This window comes from Hoplias malabaricus, chromosome 16 (genome assembly GCF_029633855.1).
Source record: "Hoplias malabaricus isolate fHopMal1 chromosome 16, fHopMal1.hap1, whole genome shotgun sequence".
NCBI lineage: Eukaryota > Metazoa > Chordata > Actinopteri > Characiformes > Erythrinidae > Hoplias > Hoplias malabaricus.
This window is the reverse complement of record NC_089815.1, coordinates 17,779,414-17,798,172: the sequence shown is the minus strand read 5'-3', so window position 1 is coordinate 17,798,172 and position 18,759 is coordinate 17,779,414. Positions and strand designations below refer to the sequence as shown.

Below are 18,759 nucleotides of genomic sequence, written 5' to 3'. Positions count from 1 at the left end.
TATGTTTTTATTTTTAGATTTTACAGAATGTCTCAAATTTTCTGGAAAAGGGGTTTGTAGATTACTTCACTTTAATGTATACATAAAGGTCAAGCTGAGTGCGCAACTAAACGTCTACCATGGGGCATTTAAAAGTAGCTGAATTGCCTAATTATAATGAATGTGTACAAACCTTTGGGTACAGGGCGAGAATAGCATAAAAAACGAATAATAGCAAGGGCTTGTCTCCCTATTTTCACCTTGCAGTATTGGCCGAATTTGCTCGGTAGATGGCGCCATACAAAAGACCACCCCTTTACTGAATATTCATAAACCGTACGCAATATTCAAGCGCGACGTCTCATGAATATTCATGAGCCAGTGAAGCTCATAACCGGGACTCCATTTTACGGTCTGTCTCATTCGCGCTTCGCAGGAACCGCAGCAGCTTGTGGTTTTGGAATCTTCCGAAACGACCGAAAAACACAACAAAGGTAATGTTCTTTGTTCTAAAATAGTATTTATTCCTGGTTATTTAACCAATGGAGACTGCGTGAATGTTTGTGTAGCGTCTCTAATTCGCAATCGAGTTAGTTTTTTAATTATCATTTACTTAAAAAAAAAAGAAAAAATAATATATATATATATATATATATATATATATATATATATATATATATATATATATATATGTATGTGTGTGTGTTGTAGATTACAATGCATATATATCACAAAAGAATTGTTAGCTGTTCCATTTGGGTTTATTTGGTAGTAAAAAAAAGGACATTTGTTGGAACCAATGGTATATAATTTGCTAAAATTTAATTACTACTTATTTATTTGACATTCTTTTCCACATTAAATGCTGCTGAAGTTGCATTTACACACTGCAGCATTTAACGTTAAGTCGGAATGGAGAGGCCGCGTATGAAGCTGAGCTCAGCCTCGTGTTGCCACCATCTTAAAGCTCTGCTTCCTTTGTTCTCCGCTTGGATTCGACCTACTTTCCGTGACCTACATTTTTTAAACCATTCCTAAATTAACGGAGACACGTCGAGACGATTCAGTAGTCGTATATTCTATAAATGTATTCCATCTATCAAATTTGTTGGTATTAAAATGATAGTTTTAGTATTAGTCGAAGTAAATCCAGGCGCTGGCTCGATTTCTCCAGTTAGGAAAATGGCTGCGCCACTGCTAACCCGCTAACATTAGCTTGACGTGGCCACGTTGGCTCTTAGCCAAACCGAGTACCACGACAATATTTTACGTTGTTTTTTGTCAACTAATGAAACTTTTTCAACCGCCTGTGTAAAATAATGTTTTGAACTATTGAATCAATGTATAACGCGTGCCCCAGATTGTTTGACGTAAATTTAATTTTTGTATTAAGCACCACAATCGCAGCAACTATTAAGTAATGCTGTAAAACTATTTAAGAAAATGTAAGTAACTATTCTTAATATATTGTGCATTTATAGCGCGCATTTTCTCATCGATTGTAAAATCTGTTGCACTTCCGGGTGATGCGTTTACCCAGTACCATGTTTTGCACTTACTGGATTGTATAAAATACCTGTGACTGGGCTGTTTGTATTTCGCATGTGACACACATTTTTTTTCACAGATGTCTGACGAAGGAAAACTCTTTATTGGTGGACTCAGCTATGACACTACTGAGCAATCACTGGAGGATGCATTCTCTAAGTATGGAACTATCGCAAAAGGTAAATTATACACATGTTAAAGCTTGTCTCTCCATCTCTCTTTAATGGTGGTTACTTCTAAGTAATGTGATGCGCCTTTTTAGTGATGTTCCTTTTTTATTTGTAGTTGATGTTATCAGAGACAGAGAAACAGACAGATCCAGGGGCTTTGGCTTTGTTACGTTTGAAAATCCAGATGATGCCAAGGATGCCATGGCTGCAATGAATGGAAAGGTAACGATCAATTTCTGTTCTCTGATTGATAGGATTCTTTTTAAGAGTGTTTCATGAGTGTTTATTTATTTCCTCCCTCTTTCCTTAGCCTATTGATGGACGCACAATTCGTGTTGATGAAGCAGGCAAATCTGGTGGAAGGTCAGGTGGCTTCAGAGGTTCAGGTGGCGGCAGGGGATTTTTCAGGGGTGGTAGAGGAAGAGGTAGGTATTATGTAAAGCTTCAGTTTCACACATTGTTTCTGTTGACTTTTATAAATATTGACTTTGACATTTTTTTTTTTTTAAATTGTAGGTGGTGGAGGATATGGTGGTGACAGGAGCTATGGAGGTGGAGACCGGGGGTATGGGGGTAGCGAAAGAAGCTATGGGGGAGATCGTAGTTATGGAGGTGGAGACCGGAGTTATAGTGGCGGTGACAGGAGCTACGGCAGTGGTGGTGGTGGTGGCAGCAGCTACTTCAACAGGAGCGGAGGCTACTCAGGTGGTGGAGGAGGATATAGAAACGACAGGTCAGTCATATTTTTGGGTCTGTACATGGAGCACACTGATACATTGCAGTAGAGGCTTTCATTTTTGTTTGGTGATTCTAATGTAATCATACATTTCCAGGAGCCAGGGTGGTTATGAACGTTCTGGAGGATCTTACAGAGACAACTATGACAGCTATGGTATGTACAGGATTCCTTAATTGCATGAATAACATAACTGTGGAATTAGAATTATAATGAAGATTTGGAAGGGGTTGAATCTATTGCCCTGATTCACATATCAATCCAATGGTGGTAACAGTTGTACTGTAAATTTTCCAACTTGCTTTCAAAGGACCTTTTTTATGATTATCTCATAGAACACTTGAGATTATGAGAATACTGCACTGTTTAGTGGTCATTTCATTTTGTTTGGAAAAGATGTCCGAATGTTCCAGTGCCTTTACTCTTGCCTGCTTCTTGTCCTCAGCTACGTACGAGTAAAAAAAATTCCTGATTCCAAGACCATCCCTTCGCTGGCTGTATTTAAAAGATGTGCTCTTCGAAGAATCTTTGAATTTCACTTTAATTTTGAGTGTCAACCTCTCTGCTAGTTAAACCATTCTGATAGCATCTTGCAGTCCTTTTTCAAATTTCTTTTATTTTTATGTTTGAGCTTGCCTGATCCTTTAGATGAGGATTTCTTGGGCAATTACTGTAAACATTAAAGCACATTTAGATCTGTACATACAGTTATCTATTGAGAGAACATGGGCTTTCTTTTTTTTTGTATCTGTAATGTTTTCAACCATGTGTGAATTCTCTGACCAGTTCAGCACAGCCTGATAGCTTCTAAGACCAATTGACATGAGACTTTGGACCAATGTCCTCTTCAAAATGGCTCTGAAAATACTGGTGTCTAACTGAATTTTTCTAACTTAAATGAACCATATCAGATTCCTAAATGAAGCTTTCCAAGCTGTGATGTGCTCTAGGGGTGGCCTCCATCCTTGTCGTTGCTAAAGACTTGTAAATGTTCAGTTTCCAAAGAGTGAACTACTTGAACGGGTGATGCCTCAGTTGATAGATGAATGGATTGAGCTACTCAAGGTGGCCCATAGTACTTTACTCTTTGCGACGTTTGAATATAAAAGTACTCTTTATGAACGGAATTAATAAATGTCAAGACTTTGTTCCTACTGCGAAAGAAATATGCTCTGTTCTGTGTACCAACACCTGCAATTTTTGTTCCTTTTTTTGTAAAAAAAAATTTGGCTTCATGGAGCCCATTAAACAAGTTGCTGAACATGCTTTCATTTTATTATTCTTAAATTGTCAAAGTAAACTTTCAAAAGCCAACAGACAGATCAATATTGGGATTAGATAGGATGGAAATGTATGGGTGGATAGGCATTTAAGTGGGAGTATATTTTTAAAAAAAGTGAGCTGTTAAGTTAGGACTGAATTACATGGGGTCTTAACTATAGTAATATGAATGGACTTGCAATTTAATAGCTAGAACTGTATATTGCTTATCTGAATGTAAGAGTTTTCTGCCAACAATTTTGGGAAACCCAAAATGTCCTTGGAGAATGAAGTGTTGTGCCTACCGACTCGAGTCCTCTGAGATGAAAGCTGCTCTCTTGACTAGGGCAATTGTGGAGATAGGCCTGTAATGTGAGGTAAAAAAACTTTTGCTCTCCTGTACGCATCCTTCCAACAGTTTCATTATATTATCCATCATATTTCCTCCAAAATGCTCCAACCAGCAAACTTGCTTCCTATGACTGCTAAATTTAAGCTCTTGAATGGATCATTATTGTAACATCTAATTTAAATGCAGTGTCCTTGGAAAACTATTTCAAGTCAAGTAAAATTTTCTGCCCCTTTGAACGTTCTATATTTTGAGACCATACTGAACTCAAAGCTTCTTCCATTAAGAAACTCCTCATATTGCCTCATTGCCTGTCAAGGCATTGATGCTTGCATGGAAGAATCTGCCTTTTTAAATGGCCTGTTTTGTCCTAAAGAATTACATCCTCCTGAATGACTCCTCTTTTGTCCTCAACTTTTTTTAATTAATGTAACTTGTTCTAATGCATGCTACTAATTTTATGCTACATCTTTGAACTCTATACCTATTGAGCGGTCTTTATTTTTCAGGTTGAAACACATGGGCTGTGGAGAGCATGCTGAGACAGCATCTTTAGTCGTTATGGATGTGACTAGTAGTCGATGACCTTCATTTTAGATCTAAGTGGTAAGTATTGTTACTCTGACATGTAATGGTAGCCTGAATTTTAGGCCAAACTGCAACTTTGGGGAAAAAAAAACCCCATAAATGCTGACCATTGATCTATTGATTACATGGGGAGCAGGAACCAGTGGTTGAGCGTTTCTTTCAGCAGTTGCTACAGATGTATACAGTACCAGAATTTTATGCAATTACTTACTAACATTTTAAATTAAACTGACTGCCAAACCAGCTCCCTTCCCAATGATTGGAGTACAGTTCTGTAAAAGGAATCACATTGGAGGAACCCCAGGGGAAATAAAACCTGACTCTGTGTGTTCCTTTTAAATGTTTTAAAAGCCCAGCTACTGTAGACATGCCCTTCAGCATAAAACATTCGCTCACATTTCTCCTGAATGGAACTGTTGTTTGCTACATACTTCATGTGAATTTGGGGGCTGCAATGTGGGCAGTCGGTAGGGGTCAGTTTGAATAGAGCAAGGGATGACAAGGCACGGAGAGTTGAGCGCTACACCTCACTCAAACACTATAGAGGGTTCACTGTCCACAGTCTTGACATTAGAGTCCATTTTTGTAATTTTGCTCATTTTGCTTTTCAGGATCTGATGGGGGTTGATTCCATGCAGTGCTGGTCAACTCATACTATATCAGCAGCGGACAAGTGGAATATGGGGAGGCGATATGGTTGTGACGTGCATTTCACCCTAAGTTTACCTATCGGCATTAACATGGTTTTTCTTTTGTGTGGAGTAACACTGTTTATTCAAACTCGAAATTACCCAATAAACAGCATTTTAAAAGTCTGTCATGTGCATTTCATGCAGTATATGACCCAGTGAACTTGTGGCGTGCATGGCTAATGTTAGTTTGATTTTAAGATGATGCTGTAAGTGCAAGTCTAATGTGAAAGTAAAACTTTTTAGCCTTCTCATTCAGCTTGCCTTGTATCCTTGCAAGAAACTCCATTGGTATAAGAAGATCCTCAGATCTTAAATGAGGAAAATCCTATATAATATTTCTTCCAACTTTACATAAAATCTGCAGTGTTATATATTTTTAAAATATATTAAAGTATATCTAGTCCAGAAATACTAAATATTACAAAATGCTATGTTTTATTGTATGAGTAAGATTTTGCTATAATGCATAAATTTTTATCAGCTTAAGTTTGATCTTGTTGAAAATGCCATTTAAAATTACAAAATTATTTAAGGACCTTAATAATTGAGGCTTTAATTCTTCCCATGAAATCAAAGAAAATATGTATTGGGTGTTCTGGAACAGTACAACTTTGATCTCTGAATTGCCATTTCATTCTAAATAGCAATGCTCCAACCCACAGTGTATTCCTTTCCTAGAAAGGTACAAGCTACCTTGTTAATGCTGTCAATTTAAGGTGAAGTGAATAGCTGTTTACAGGTTTTTGGTCATATTGTTTGATTTCACAAACTAATATTCTATATACAGCTGCTGGTGTGCTGATTTAAAGACCACCTTTGGTGAAAATAATTACTTTTAAAGCAAAAACAAACCTTGTTAACATTAGTGTGGTGATCAAACCTGAAAAACCTCCTGAGAACTAAATGTATTTTCATAGACAAGTTCATGTTGAATGAAGACCAAAGTGTATAGTTGCATCTAATCCAGATAAATGGCACTAGGCTGATACAAGGCTCCCCCCCCCCCCCCCCCCAAGTGTTTACAGTACATACTTGATTGAACAGGGGTCAGGTCATTTGGGACAGTTGAACTGTGCGTGTAATGTGCAGTTTGTGTGTTGATGTGTTTCCCACAAAGGTATACTTAAAATGCATTTTATTAATTATACTTCAGATTGTTTTTAATAAAAGCAAATATAGAATATTGATATAGTGCACTTAAACTAGTACGTTGATATTGGTATACTTACTACATTAAATATACACACATTAATGTACTGGTAGTCAGGGGTGCTGCTAGGGATTTTGGGCCCCATGAAAAGTTACACTAGACTCCACCGCACCAGGATATGCCAGCACATTAAAGTAGCATTTATACAGTTTAAATGTCATTTTAATGGTATGAATGTAAAATTAACATTAAGCAAATATGACTTAAAAATAAATATAACTATAATATAAAATAACATTATCATCTATAGAAATGAATAATCAAAGAACTAGTTCCCTATTTTAATCAGTAACAGCAGGGACCTGCGTGAATTGTCTTTAGCAAATCAGAAAATGCTATGTGCTGGAGACTCTTATATTGGACAACCAGCTAAACCATATACCAGACCAGCAAAAACATACGACAGTAGACATGATAGTCTGCTATTGTTTAACATGGTGTGGAAAAGTACATTTACAGTGTAAAGATTTTTTAATAATAAAAAAAATTCCCATGGTGCCCCTGCAGTTATGACAAATGACAAGTGGTTAAACACAGTGATGCTAACCTCCTTCAACTGACTGGAGTCAAGCAAGCTTCTACTTGGAAAAGCTTGGTCAAATTAGAGGTGGTTCGGTATAGGTTGGAAACTAACCCTAGCTGTCTATGTTTTTGAACATAACCTACATGACAACCAATCAAATGAGGACCCCCTGAACTTTTAAAACTTTTGCCACATTTCAGGATTCAAACATAAATATATGAAATTTTAATTTTTTGTGAAGAACAACAAGTGGGACACAATCGTGAAGTGGAATGAAATTTATTGGATGTGTCAAACTTTTTTTACAAATAAAAAACTGAAAAGTGGGGCGAGCAATATTATTTGGCCCCCTTGCGTTAATAATATTGCATGCCCCACTTTCCAGTTTTTTATTTGATATTTTATTTTATTCATGATAAAATAAAACTCCAACATCTTAACAACTTGAACGTTAATAATTATCAAAATTATGAAGAACTCATGTAATTCACTGTGTATTTCCAGATTCTGTTTAAAAACAGCTGTGCAGTCTGCCTTCCAAGCATCACAGAAAAACAACTGTAACTCAAATGCTTTTGCTATATGTTATGAAAATGCACAAGGTCCTTTCCCATGGGCTTCAGAAAATATCTTTCTTATCTATGCAAAGCATATACAGTGAACTTTTGTCAAAATCATACAGTTGATAGCCAATATGTCCCTCTGTTTAATAAGAGTAGAATGGTTTAGGCATTATGGGTATTTTTTAGAAATCCATATCTGTAAATATTCAGTATGACTTCATGAGAAAAGTATACAGTGAAATCTTACTAAAATCATACAGTTGATAGCCAAGATGCCCCTCTGTTTAATGAGAGTAGAATGGTTTAGGCATTATGGGTAATTTTTGAGAAATCCATATCAGTACGTATGTAATATGTGTTTATGACAAAAGTACACAGTGAAATTTTGCGAAAATCATACAGTTAATAGCCAAGAGGTCCCTCTGTTTAATGACAGTGGAATGGTTTAGGCATTATGGGTAGTTTTTGAGAAATCCATATTGGTAGGTATTCAGTATAAATCCATGAGAATATTATACAGTGAGGTCCCTCTGTTTAATGACAGTAAAATGTAATCTGTATTTCTACATGTCCACCAGGATTAGTATTCAAAGCCAGTTAAGTGTTTATAGAAAAGTAAAAAATACGTAAATATATGAAATAATCAAAGCCGTTTTGCTTCTTTAAAGTGATTTAAAACGAAATATATTCCTAATGGCTTGTTAATTTTAGCCCATTTAGTCCATTTTAGCATTGCGTGCCTTTATTTAGTAACACAGACATCGCTGCTCAAACGCGGGTTTCAGACTCTCTATCTGTCCCAAAGCGGGTGTGGTGTTCTCCGCAATGAAAAACCGTAATGACGCGCCTATACGTGCATTCGGATTTGAAGCGCGGATGGCTTGACCGTCAGTTTCCAAAGTGCGGATAGCTTGACTCCAGTGTTGCACTATGGAGGTTTATAGTGTCGGATGAATTCGAGTTCGACTTCGATCACATTTACAACAATAACGGTACCTCTAAATGTGAGTTTAGCTGATTGCTAGGTTATTGTCATGAATAATGTTGGTTATTTAGCTAGCTAGATACTGTCATAACAGTCAGTCATAACGGTGTTTACCGCGTTACGTTTACGGCGTTGTTCAGCTGTTGTCCACCGGTGACGTCACGGTTGCGTTCAAGAATTTCCGTAGCGAGCTCGGGTTTTTCCGTCAATTTAGTAAAATTGTCAGTTTTAAAGCAAATTAAGCTGCTATTTTCATTTTAATTCATACTTATATATGTCAGTAGCTAAAATAATGTGAAATATTCATGGAGGTCCATTAAGTGGTGCTTAGCCTTTAAGATCACGTCATTGCACCTCACCATCATCATTCTAATCTCATTTCAAAATAAAAGCACTGTTGTCCCAACCCTGTAATTTTAATACCAAATTTAGATCATTATTACAAGGAAACCGTTAGTTGCATAAAACAATTTGACCTCATAACGACAGTACACCACCTGACTATGTCACTCAAGTCATTCGTGTGCCATTTCAGAATATCAGTTATATTTACTCTGTATGTTATTATTAAAACAAATCTTCCAGTTTACAAACAACACTTTCACTTCATAGTGAAATTACACCACCTGGATATGTCTCTCAATTGTCTGTTGTGCCATTTCAGAATAGTTTCACTGTAAACCATCACATTTCAGTTATATTCACTCTGTTTGTTGAGACTGTTATTAAAACATCCTCCAGTAGTGCATGGGGACGAGGAGGAAAGGATTCTCAGTCCTGGTATAGGACAGAGGCAGGGACTAAGTCATTTAGTCTGAAAAAACTTTGTCATCATTGAATAAATATTGCTAAAATAAAAGTGAAATGTAAGGACATATTGTGGATATATGAAAAAACTAATGCTGTCGAGCGATTAAAAATATAGTCTAATTAATTGTTTTGTGATGAATGAATCTAAATTAATCGTCACTCATCACTTTTTGCTATTAAAGTATTTAAAAGTGTACAAAGTCATGAATTTTAGCAGATGAGTAATCAATGAAAGGTTGATATAGACTTACATTTAATGTTCCACATCTCTTTATTTCAGATCCATAACATCTTTAAGCCACAATTATAACCTGAACGGAACAATATCTCCCTTCGACTTAGGAACTACTTTTCGAGCACTGTGCCACATCCAGTGTGGCTTGACGAAGTTCGCCGATAGCTGTCTCGTGCATCACGCGCTGTGCTGGCTTGGACCTCCGATTTCACCGAAAAATGCTTTGCGTTGAGGTGATATAAGGTTTGAAGTACTCCCCTGGTGTTAAAATGATTGTTGCAGAAATGGCCTAACAGTGCTTCTATCCAAAGTTAGGTGAAAGGTAAATGCGCCATTAAAGGAATCAAGTAGTGCGCAGTTTCGTTGGGCTCCATCATCGGTGACCGAGACATTTAATGATGTGCCAGGTCAAAGGAAGGCGATTAATGCGCGTGAATTTTTTATGCGTTAATTTTTACTTGGTTAATTAATCGAAATTAACACGTTCATTTGACAGCCCTAGAAAAATCTAATGTTAGACTCTAGGATAAACATTTTCCTCCACCAGTCTCAGGCTACATCCACATTTCTTCCTAAAAAAAAAACGGAGTGTCCCTTTACTATTTCTCTCCTGTCTTTGGTTTTTTCGCTTTAACCAGATAACATTTTTTTTCAAAAAAGAAAATTAAAAATTAAATTTAACACTTTAAATAAACTATTATACAAATTATGACAGTTTAATAATTTAATAATGAATAAAACAACTTTAATATTTTGAGGATCCCTCACTCACAGGCCCTTAGAATAATCCTAACCTCCCTCCACATGGCGCCCCTTATAATTGTACTATTTTAGTATTAATTGGGACTACATGGGCTCAATTTGTAGTTTATAAAAATGCATATTAGGTGTAAGATTAATACATTTTTAATACATTTTTTAGTACTGCAACTATAACTAGTATACATAAACACACTTTACTAATTATATAATTCTATACCACTCATTATTGTAATTGATTATAATATGAATTATCCTGTTACAACACTTTCAAACCCAACCTGGTATCAAACACAGTATTTATACATTGTGGAATGGGACGTGAATATCTGGCAACCCAAAGTTTAAAACCAGGTTTAAAACCATTCCCTAACTGAAAATGAATACAAAATGTAATACATTTTACTGCTACAACAGCATGTCTCAGGGAAGTCGGGGTGTTAAACTGACAGGAAATGCCCTGCCTTTAAATGTAGATAAGTATTTCTGGATATTTCCTCATGCAAAAGGTATTATTACGTAATTGAAGGTATTTTAAATACATTAAAAGTCGTATTGTTAAACTGCTGGGAAGAATTGATGGCATTCAGCCACAGGAATAGAATCAAACTCATCTGAGCGGTATTTAATAGTGCTTTATCACTCCAGAGACTGCTTCACAGCCCCTTGCTGGTGGGGTCCGTACCTCACTGAGCCTACGATTGGCATTGTAGCTGTTCCAGCTCATCAAAATTAATTTCATGCTTTGCTTTGGAGATAATAACAACTGAGCGTGCAAAATTGAACATCTGTGTCCATAATTAGTACAGCTGAATAAAAATTTATATTGATACAGTATCCACTGAAAAGCAAACTATAACTGTTTTGGGTGTCTATGACCTGATAGCAAATGTATAGCCCACTACACTGTGTGTATCATATTTGGTGCTGAATATACACATATCCTTATTGTCACATATATTTAATGTTTAAAGAGATAAAGTGTCCTGAACCAAGCTTTCAAAAAGTTTACCTACATATGTTTGCAGTGGGCTGCAGTCAACACAAAGTCCTTGTCCACCAGGAAACCATCACAGGTTTCAGCAGTTTTAAAATTCAAAAGGTAGACCATATATGGGCGGCTATGTGGAACCGATTCCTTCCCACCAATAATTCCATGATGCGCAGAATCACCTGCAACACAACAGTTTTAACAGCCTCAGTATACTCCTTTGAAATGTTTGAATTGCTGCTGCTATGGTAATGCTTAAAAAATCTAATATTTAATTAAATATTAAATATATTTTAATAGGAATTGTTTGTAAACATTAAACCAGAGTGTTTTGTGAATATATCAATATCTATGGTGTTGACAGTGACTTAGGCATCTGTTATTAACCACTGCTGAGTAGTCTGTGAGGGGCTTTTAGGCGCATTGAGCTCTTAAGATAGTTGGTCCCTGTCAACAATGTTAAAAAAAAAAAAGCAATCCAACAATTTGTATGACTTTCTTTTCATCTTAGGTTTAATTATGAATTACTTGAAAACGTGTCTGTTAATATCCTCCTCCTTAATATAAATAAAATGCAAAAGATTTCATCCCATCTCAGGTACATTATAGAGAAACAAGGTTTAGACAACATTAATATGCAAAACTTTGCTTCCCAGCTTTTGCAAGCTAACATTCTGTGCCAAAATGAGTCCCTGGGAAAAACTCCTAACACTGCATTAGATTACATCTGCAGCCTGTAAAAATATTGTTTGCCACTCTAGAAAAAAAGCCTCTGCCAATGTTATAAATGTAAATGTATAATAAGCCTTATATGTAAAAATCAACAGTTCTCTGCTCCTTTTTCAGGAATTTCTTTGGAAAGGCTTATCCCTGCCACAGTCTGCCCTCTACAATAGTATGGAACTTTAATAAAGTAAGTAGCAAGTGTGAGTCTATATACCAGTCTAGCATTTGCTCTAATGATAATGGAAGTGTGAAGTAGCTGTGATTACCTGGCATAAAGTTTTGCAGGAGTATAAATGCACCCAGACACCGTAGCACACTCATGGCTGAAGCTGCTCTGTCACCAGTCTCAGAAAACCATCAAATACTGCTACTGATGAATTTCTTTATATAGACTTTCGAGCAACACTAACAGGAAGAAGACAAGGCAAAATGTTGAAACGTCTTCTATGAACTGGGTGAAAGACAGAGGTGTGAAGTGGCCCATACTCAAATTTTTCCTTCAATGAATTACATTTAAACATACATCAACAAAACAGCTTTAATTAAACTACCAACAAAACAGGTCAAAATTCCTTTTAATTATTAACAAGCTCATAAACATAGCAAACCACTAGAAACCATCATTACAACCTCTTTATAATTTTCTATTTATCTGACAACCACTAACAACTGCCTAGCAAATCCCTAGAAACTACCTGGAACACTAAAGCTATACCTATCTGACATCTAGATCTGACTCTGTGGTGGCCTGTAATGCACATAGCCTACTGAGTTTATAATTTATTGATTAATGTACCTGACGTAAGGGAGGCAGAACTGGAGTTCCATTTCCTAAGTTGTGCTCATTCTTTTCATAAAGCCATACATGAGATTAATTAATTTTGCCATTGTTTTCCCAAAAGGAACATTATTGAACACAGGGTCATGCATTTATTATAGTAATATTATATTATCTTTACATATATATATGGCGCAGCAGGTAGTGTTGCAGTCACACAGCTCCAGGATCCTGGGGTTGTGGATTCAAGTGGTTAATTAGGAGTTATTTAGAGAGGTTTAATATATATATATATGAAATCCTGAATCTCAAACTTATCAAAAACCAAGCTCTTAGACTTAAGGTCATCATAATCATATAATCATACACATTTGATGTAATAACTTTCTCTGATGGAAGCTTTTCAGATTTTAGACTACACATCTTGGATGTCTGGTTATGATCAACACCACTGTGAATAACTCTGACTCAATAAGTTTCATCTGTTAGACACATAACAACTAGATATTGTTCATTAAAAAGATTATTTAAAAATGTATATTAAAAAAAACAACCATAGTACTTTAAACGTGGCTTAGATGTAATTACACACATTCACCTTCATTCTGTACATGTGGATCTATGGATTTTAATTCACTTTCTATTTTGTCTCAATATCCCCTACGCCACATGTCTGCAACTTGAAAGCCCCACTCCACAAGCTGATAGTATTATATAGTATAGGGTTGTGATGTAAGAAACTCTGGCTGTTGAATCAGATGGACATGTTATCAGATGGACATGTTACCAAAGTTAAGTTTAAGGTAATCAAATATTATGACATTCACATGCAATTCACAAAATCTTTTTCACATGCAAAGCATTTATCAGAGTGTGCATCAATGTTCTTTATCACACTTTAGACAGGAAACCAAAGAGTAGAGTCCCTGTATAAGTTTTGCTATTTGTCACAGACATGTTTTTCAAAGAGCAGGTGTCATCACTAATACACACACACACACACACACACACAAACACATTTTGACTTGACTGTGCTTTCAGCAGAGTGAGTTTTGTGTATCCTTTTATATTATATTATTTTCATTTTGTTTATCAACTCCAGGTGTGCAAAAGGACCTCGTAGGTGAAAAGCAAGGAAGAGCATTTCTATCTAAGTAACAAAACCTGTATGATATAGACTAATGCCTACTATAAAAGCCAATGTGTAGAGTTAAATCTGAACCGTTTAACCATTAAGCATTTAATTCATTTTATCTATTAAATCTGAATGAAAAGCTGAATGTATTGTTCAGCGAAAAAACTGCCCAAAAATTTAACAGTTAGATACAGTTTAACAGTAAACTAGTTTAACAGTTTAGATACAGGGCACCGTATAGCTATTTCAATTTAACCAGCATTTTAAAATTATATTTGAATGATGTTTACCCTGGAAGTGCAGATAATTTAGGCTGTAACACATCCTATTTACATAGATACATGAAAACTATTGGGCATTGGCACAGTCCACATTTCCCATATTGGTGATTCCTTACAATGTTTACTAAATGTCTAGAAGATTGTAGATAGGATACTCTGGACCCAAGCTTTAGGTCACTTAGCTAAATGCCAGACTTTGGCTAGGGGTGTACAGGGCCACTCTTCAGCACTGAGTAGTGGTGTAGCGTGCTATCTGAAACATTGGTCTCAATCATTTTTATCTAATTTCATTCATGTTATGTGGGTGAATGCAACCAAAGGCTAAAAATATTCTAGTTTCATGCGTAGGTGCTGTTACTGCAGTGACAAAAGAAAACAACAGAAATACTGGTGGATAAACAAGACTAGGAATATTCATCAATACACCTATAAAGACAGAGATTATAAAATGCATATAACCAGCAGAGCAAAGAATGTACAAAATGTTGCAGTTACTTTTGCTTTATTTCTGTGATTTGATCCTCACGTTTGTGATGTTAACACAAGGGGGCAGTGGTGTTCTACATTTAAGAGAAAACTCAGGTGGCGTGCGCTCTCTGCGCTGGTCCTCCTGGTTTCAACGTGTTTTATAATTTCCATTTATGACAGACTGAATCCAGTTAAGAAAGTAACTGTGGACAGAACAGTGGACCCCCAGAGTCACCCTGTGGATAAAACAATGGAAATGTGTTTAGTCATTGTTTTTAAAAGTCCTCTTACATTAATAAACATTTTGGCAACAGCTGACTGTGGCTGCAGAGGTGGGCAGTGAGATGATATGTTTTATTATCATGATAACAGCTGTTATGAGGAACCAACTGATTATTTTCAGTCCTTACAGAACACTGTACCGCATGTTGTGTTTAACTGGAAATAGTTTAGCGCAGGATATATTTACAGTCAGAATAACATCAAAAAATTTTTTACACAGCTGCCAATGACAATCAAATCATCTTACAAAAAAGATGTATATCTTTAAATCACTGGTTTGGCTTTGATTAAGGTTTGTTTTGACATTGAAGTGAAATATACCATAAAGGTAATTGCATTGTTCATGAATTTATATTTTTACATCACTTTTATTTGTTGAATAAATATAATTGTACGTATACTGAATTTTTTTTATTATATATTATATATATTTGTATACTGCACTTTTGAGCACTCTGAGCAGACGAAGTCCGGTGCAGTGCATGTGAACTTTAACTTTTTTTCAGGATTACTGATGGGTATTTATTACTGTATGTCTGGTGTCCCCAAACCATCACCTTTTGCACCTTTTGAAAAAAAAATTTTCAGACTTTGGCAGGGGAACTGATTTCACTTCTTCACTGAAAATTGCTGATTGATTGTGATTTATGAAAGGTAGGTAAAAAGGTTAGCAAACAATGTTAGCTTTCCAATATACAAAGAACACTGATGTCAACACTGCCGAATAATTTTTTAAAAATATTTTTCTTACCTTGATGTCAATTTTATAGGTTTTCTTCTTGTAACGTGGATGTGGATATGCTTTTAGAATTGAGCATATGTTCTTAAATATGTTTATTATGCTGAGGATCACTAAGCTGAGCTAACACTGAGCTGCACTGTGGTGGATGGTGGACCTACTGCGCTGAAGCGGCGCGAGCGTGGCCCAATTCAGCTCTCAACTCTCTGACCTTGAAAACTTGAACAGAAATTTTTTATGTCCAAAAAAGACTATTAGTCCAGGGAAAAGAGGTCCTCTGGTCACCGCAGAACGGTTCCAAAGAGCAAGGCACCTAACCCTCAACTGTTCCCTGGGTGATGGGGATGGCTGCCTCCTAGCTTTGGGTGTGTGTTCATTGCCACTAGTGCAATAGTGTGTGCTTGTGTGTTCATTGGCACTGAGGTGCTATATTCAACACATTTTGTTGTAAGTTGTACAAATAAATGGAAGTTTACATTCATTACATATTCAAAATATCTCTATCAGTATCAAACCCAGAAAAATTATAATGTCCCAGTATCATTCTCCATACATCATCTGAAAAAAATATTTCTTTAATTGGCTTTTAAAACCTTATTTTAAAAATGACTTAAACACTGTCTCAGGTATCTGGTAGTTACCTCTTCGGACATCTGGTCCTTCTAACCACCGTTAAGAACAATTTGCTTATTATTTCACATCATACCAATTTGTATGACTTCTTAATTTGAATTTTTAATCACTTAAAAATTGTATTCCTTATATATATATATATATATGTATATATATATTTCCCTTCATTTGTACATAGAAGCAGTCCTTCGCATTACTTAAAATAATTAATAACATTTTTTTACACTGACTTCTACTGAACGTTATGCAGGTTTTCCCCATTCGCTTATAACAGTTATTGTTTATCTTTGCACAGCACCAATGTTATTTAAACCACCCGACCCACCCTAATCTTGCTTTGCCAATACAAGTCCCTTTGAAAGACTCCTAACACTGCATTAGCTTATATCTCTATGATGTATAAAATGTTTGGAAAGACATATCCCTGCAGCGTGTTCTCCATGTGTCTGCATGGGTTTCCTCCAGGTGCTGCGGTTTCCTCCCACAGTCCAAAAACACACGTTGGTAGGTGGATTGGCGACTCAAAAGTGTCCATAAGTGTGAGTGTGTGAGTGTGTGTCATCCTGTGAAAAACTGGTGCTCTCTCCAATGTGTGTTCCCGCCTTGTGCCCAGTGATTCCAAACTCGCAAGGCGGGAATACACCCTGCTTCTCACAGATAGTCACCCGGAGCGGGACTCGAACCCACAACCTCCAGGTCCTTGGAGCTGTGTGACTGCGACACTACCTGCTGCGCCACCGTGCTGACCTGTGTCAAATTTCATATGTATTATTAAACAAAACAGATATACATGATCATATCTGACATTACAGAAGCTAGTACCTAGATTTATAGTTCTATGTCAGTAAAAGCTTAAAACTATATTTCAAGCTTTACGTGAGGTCATTTTAAGTTGTCCTTCACCTTAGGACAGTCAGAAAATTGAGTGGACTGCTGCACAGTTTAGCATAAATCTGCCTGTGATGCATATAATTAAAGATGCACATAATTTATTATTTAATGCATCTGTTGTGAGGCACGCAGCACTCTTTTATAGGCATCTTGGAAGGGATTTTCAGTCTGCCGTTGTTCTCCCACAGGGAACATTATTAAACATACGCCAAAGGAGGGTATAAAAGAGGCCTTAGGTTCTCAACCAGTGCTACACATCAGTATGTGATTTAAATATTTCTTTATTATACACTAAGATAAGTGTGATACAACTACAATTTTTCTTCATAACTTCATAACTGAAGCAAAAATCAGGGAATCTGTGCAGCTATTTAGAGAGATTTAATGTGAAGATTCCTTTATTACTAAATTTTTGACTGTTTTGACTCTATGAATCATTGGCCAACAGTTTGTTGACTCCCAAAGAATCATTCCTTGGAGCGTTGTTGCCCTGACAACAGTAAACAACCAAAGCATTACGTTGCCTGTTATATTTCCTTGCAATTTTCTCTTTTCATATCAGAAATACCATGTAATTTATCAGCCTTTCAACTTATCACTTAATATTTATTCATTCACAATAATGCGAAAGTTCTTATCTTAAAAACATTCAGGTTTAGGTTTCATGGGTGATTGGCTCCTCAAATGTGTCTGTAGGTGTGTGAGAGTGTGTGTCACCCTGTGAAGCACTGGTACCCCTCCAGGGTGTGTTCCTGCCTTGCACCCAGTGATTAAAGGCAGGCTCTGGACCCACCGTAACCCTGAACTGGATAAGCGGTTATAGACAATGTATGAAAGAATGAATGACTGAATGAGTAAAATGAAAACCCTGCATATTCCCTTAGCAAAATTCTGATTGTAAAAACAGGTTTAAGGTCAAATCTGAATCTCAGAATGAAAATAAACCAAGATCTTGGATATCAGGCCATCATATTCATAATCATTTGATGTAATAACTTTCTGGTGGAAGCTTTCAAGGAGATTACACATTTAGGATGTCTGTTTATAATCACCACAACTGTGAACAACCCTGACTCAATAAGTTTCATCAGTTCATTAAAAAGATGATTTCACAATTTATAGAAAAAAAACCTTAATGCCTTAAATGTGGCTCAGATGTAAACCCACACCTTAGCTTTCATTCTGTTAATTGAGGTTAATTTTTGCATCTGTCTCCAGTTTCCCTTATGCCAGTTGCATGCAACTTCTAAGCCCCACCCCACATGCTGACAGGATTGGTTTCTTAGGGTTGTGATGTAAGATACTCTGGTTGCTGAATCAGATGGACATGTTACCAAAGTTCAAAAACTGTGTTGCTGTTATTCTCACGGCAACTATTTGTCAGTGTGTGCACCAATACTCTTTAGCAAACTTTACACAGGAAACCAA

At 36.3% G+C, this 18,759-nt stretch overlaps 1 protein-coding gene across 1 annotated transcript; it reads left to right on the top strand.

The window, feature by feature from the left end:
* The first annotated feature begins 344 nt into the window (after nucleotides 1–344).
* cirbpb (cold inducible RNA binding protein b) lies at nucleotides 345–5,445 on the top strand. Its single transcript, XM_066647624.1, has 8 exons — nucleotides 345–473; nucleotides 1,607–1,706; nucleotides 1,813–1,919; nucleotides 2,008–2,122; nucleotides 2,214–2,430; nucleotides 2,531–2,589; nucleotides 2,879–4,648; nucleotides 5,242–5,445. The coding sequence occupies exons 2-7, from the start codon at nucleotides 1,607–1,609 to the stop codon at nucleotides 2,890–2,892; spliced, it is 612 nt and encodes a 203-aa protein (XP_066503721.1). The 5' UTR covers nucleotides 345–473; the 3' UTR covers nucleotides 2,893–4,648; nucleotides 5,242–5,445.
* Nucleotides 5,446–18,759: the final 13,314 nt, after the last annotated feature.

What these genes read in the sequence shown, in the direction of transcription:
- cirbpb (XM_066647624.1), top strand. Translation starts at nt 1,607, where the DNA reads ATGTCTGACGAAGGAAAACTCTTTATTGGTGGACTCAGCTATGACACT. An exon ending in GTATGGAACTATCGCAAAAG is followed by an intron (nt 1,707 to 1,812) that starts GTAAATTATACA and finishes TTTTATTTGTAG; the next exon opens with TTGATGTTATCAGAGACAGA. An exon ending in CAGGGGTGGTAGAGGAAGAG is followed by an intron (nt 2,123 to 2,213) that starts GTAGGTATTATG and finishes TTTAAATTGTAG; the next exon opens with GTGGTGGAGGATATGGTGGT.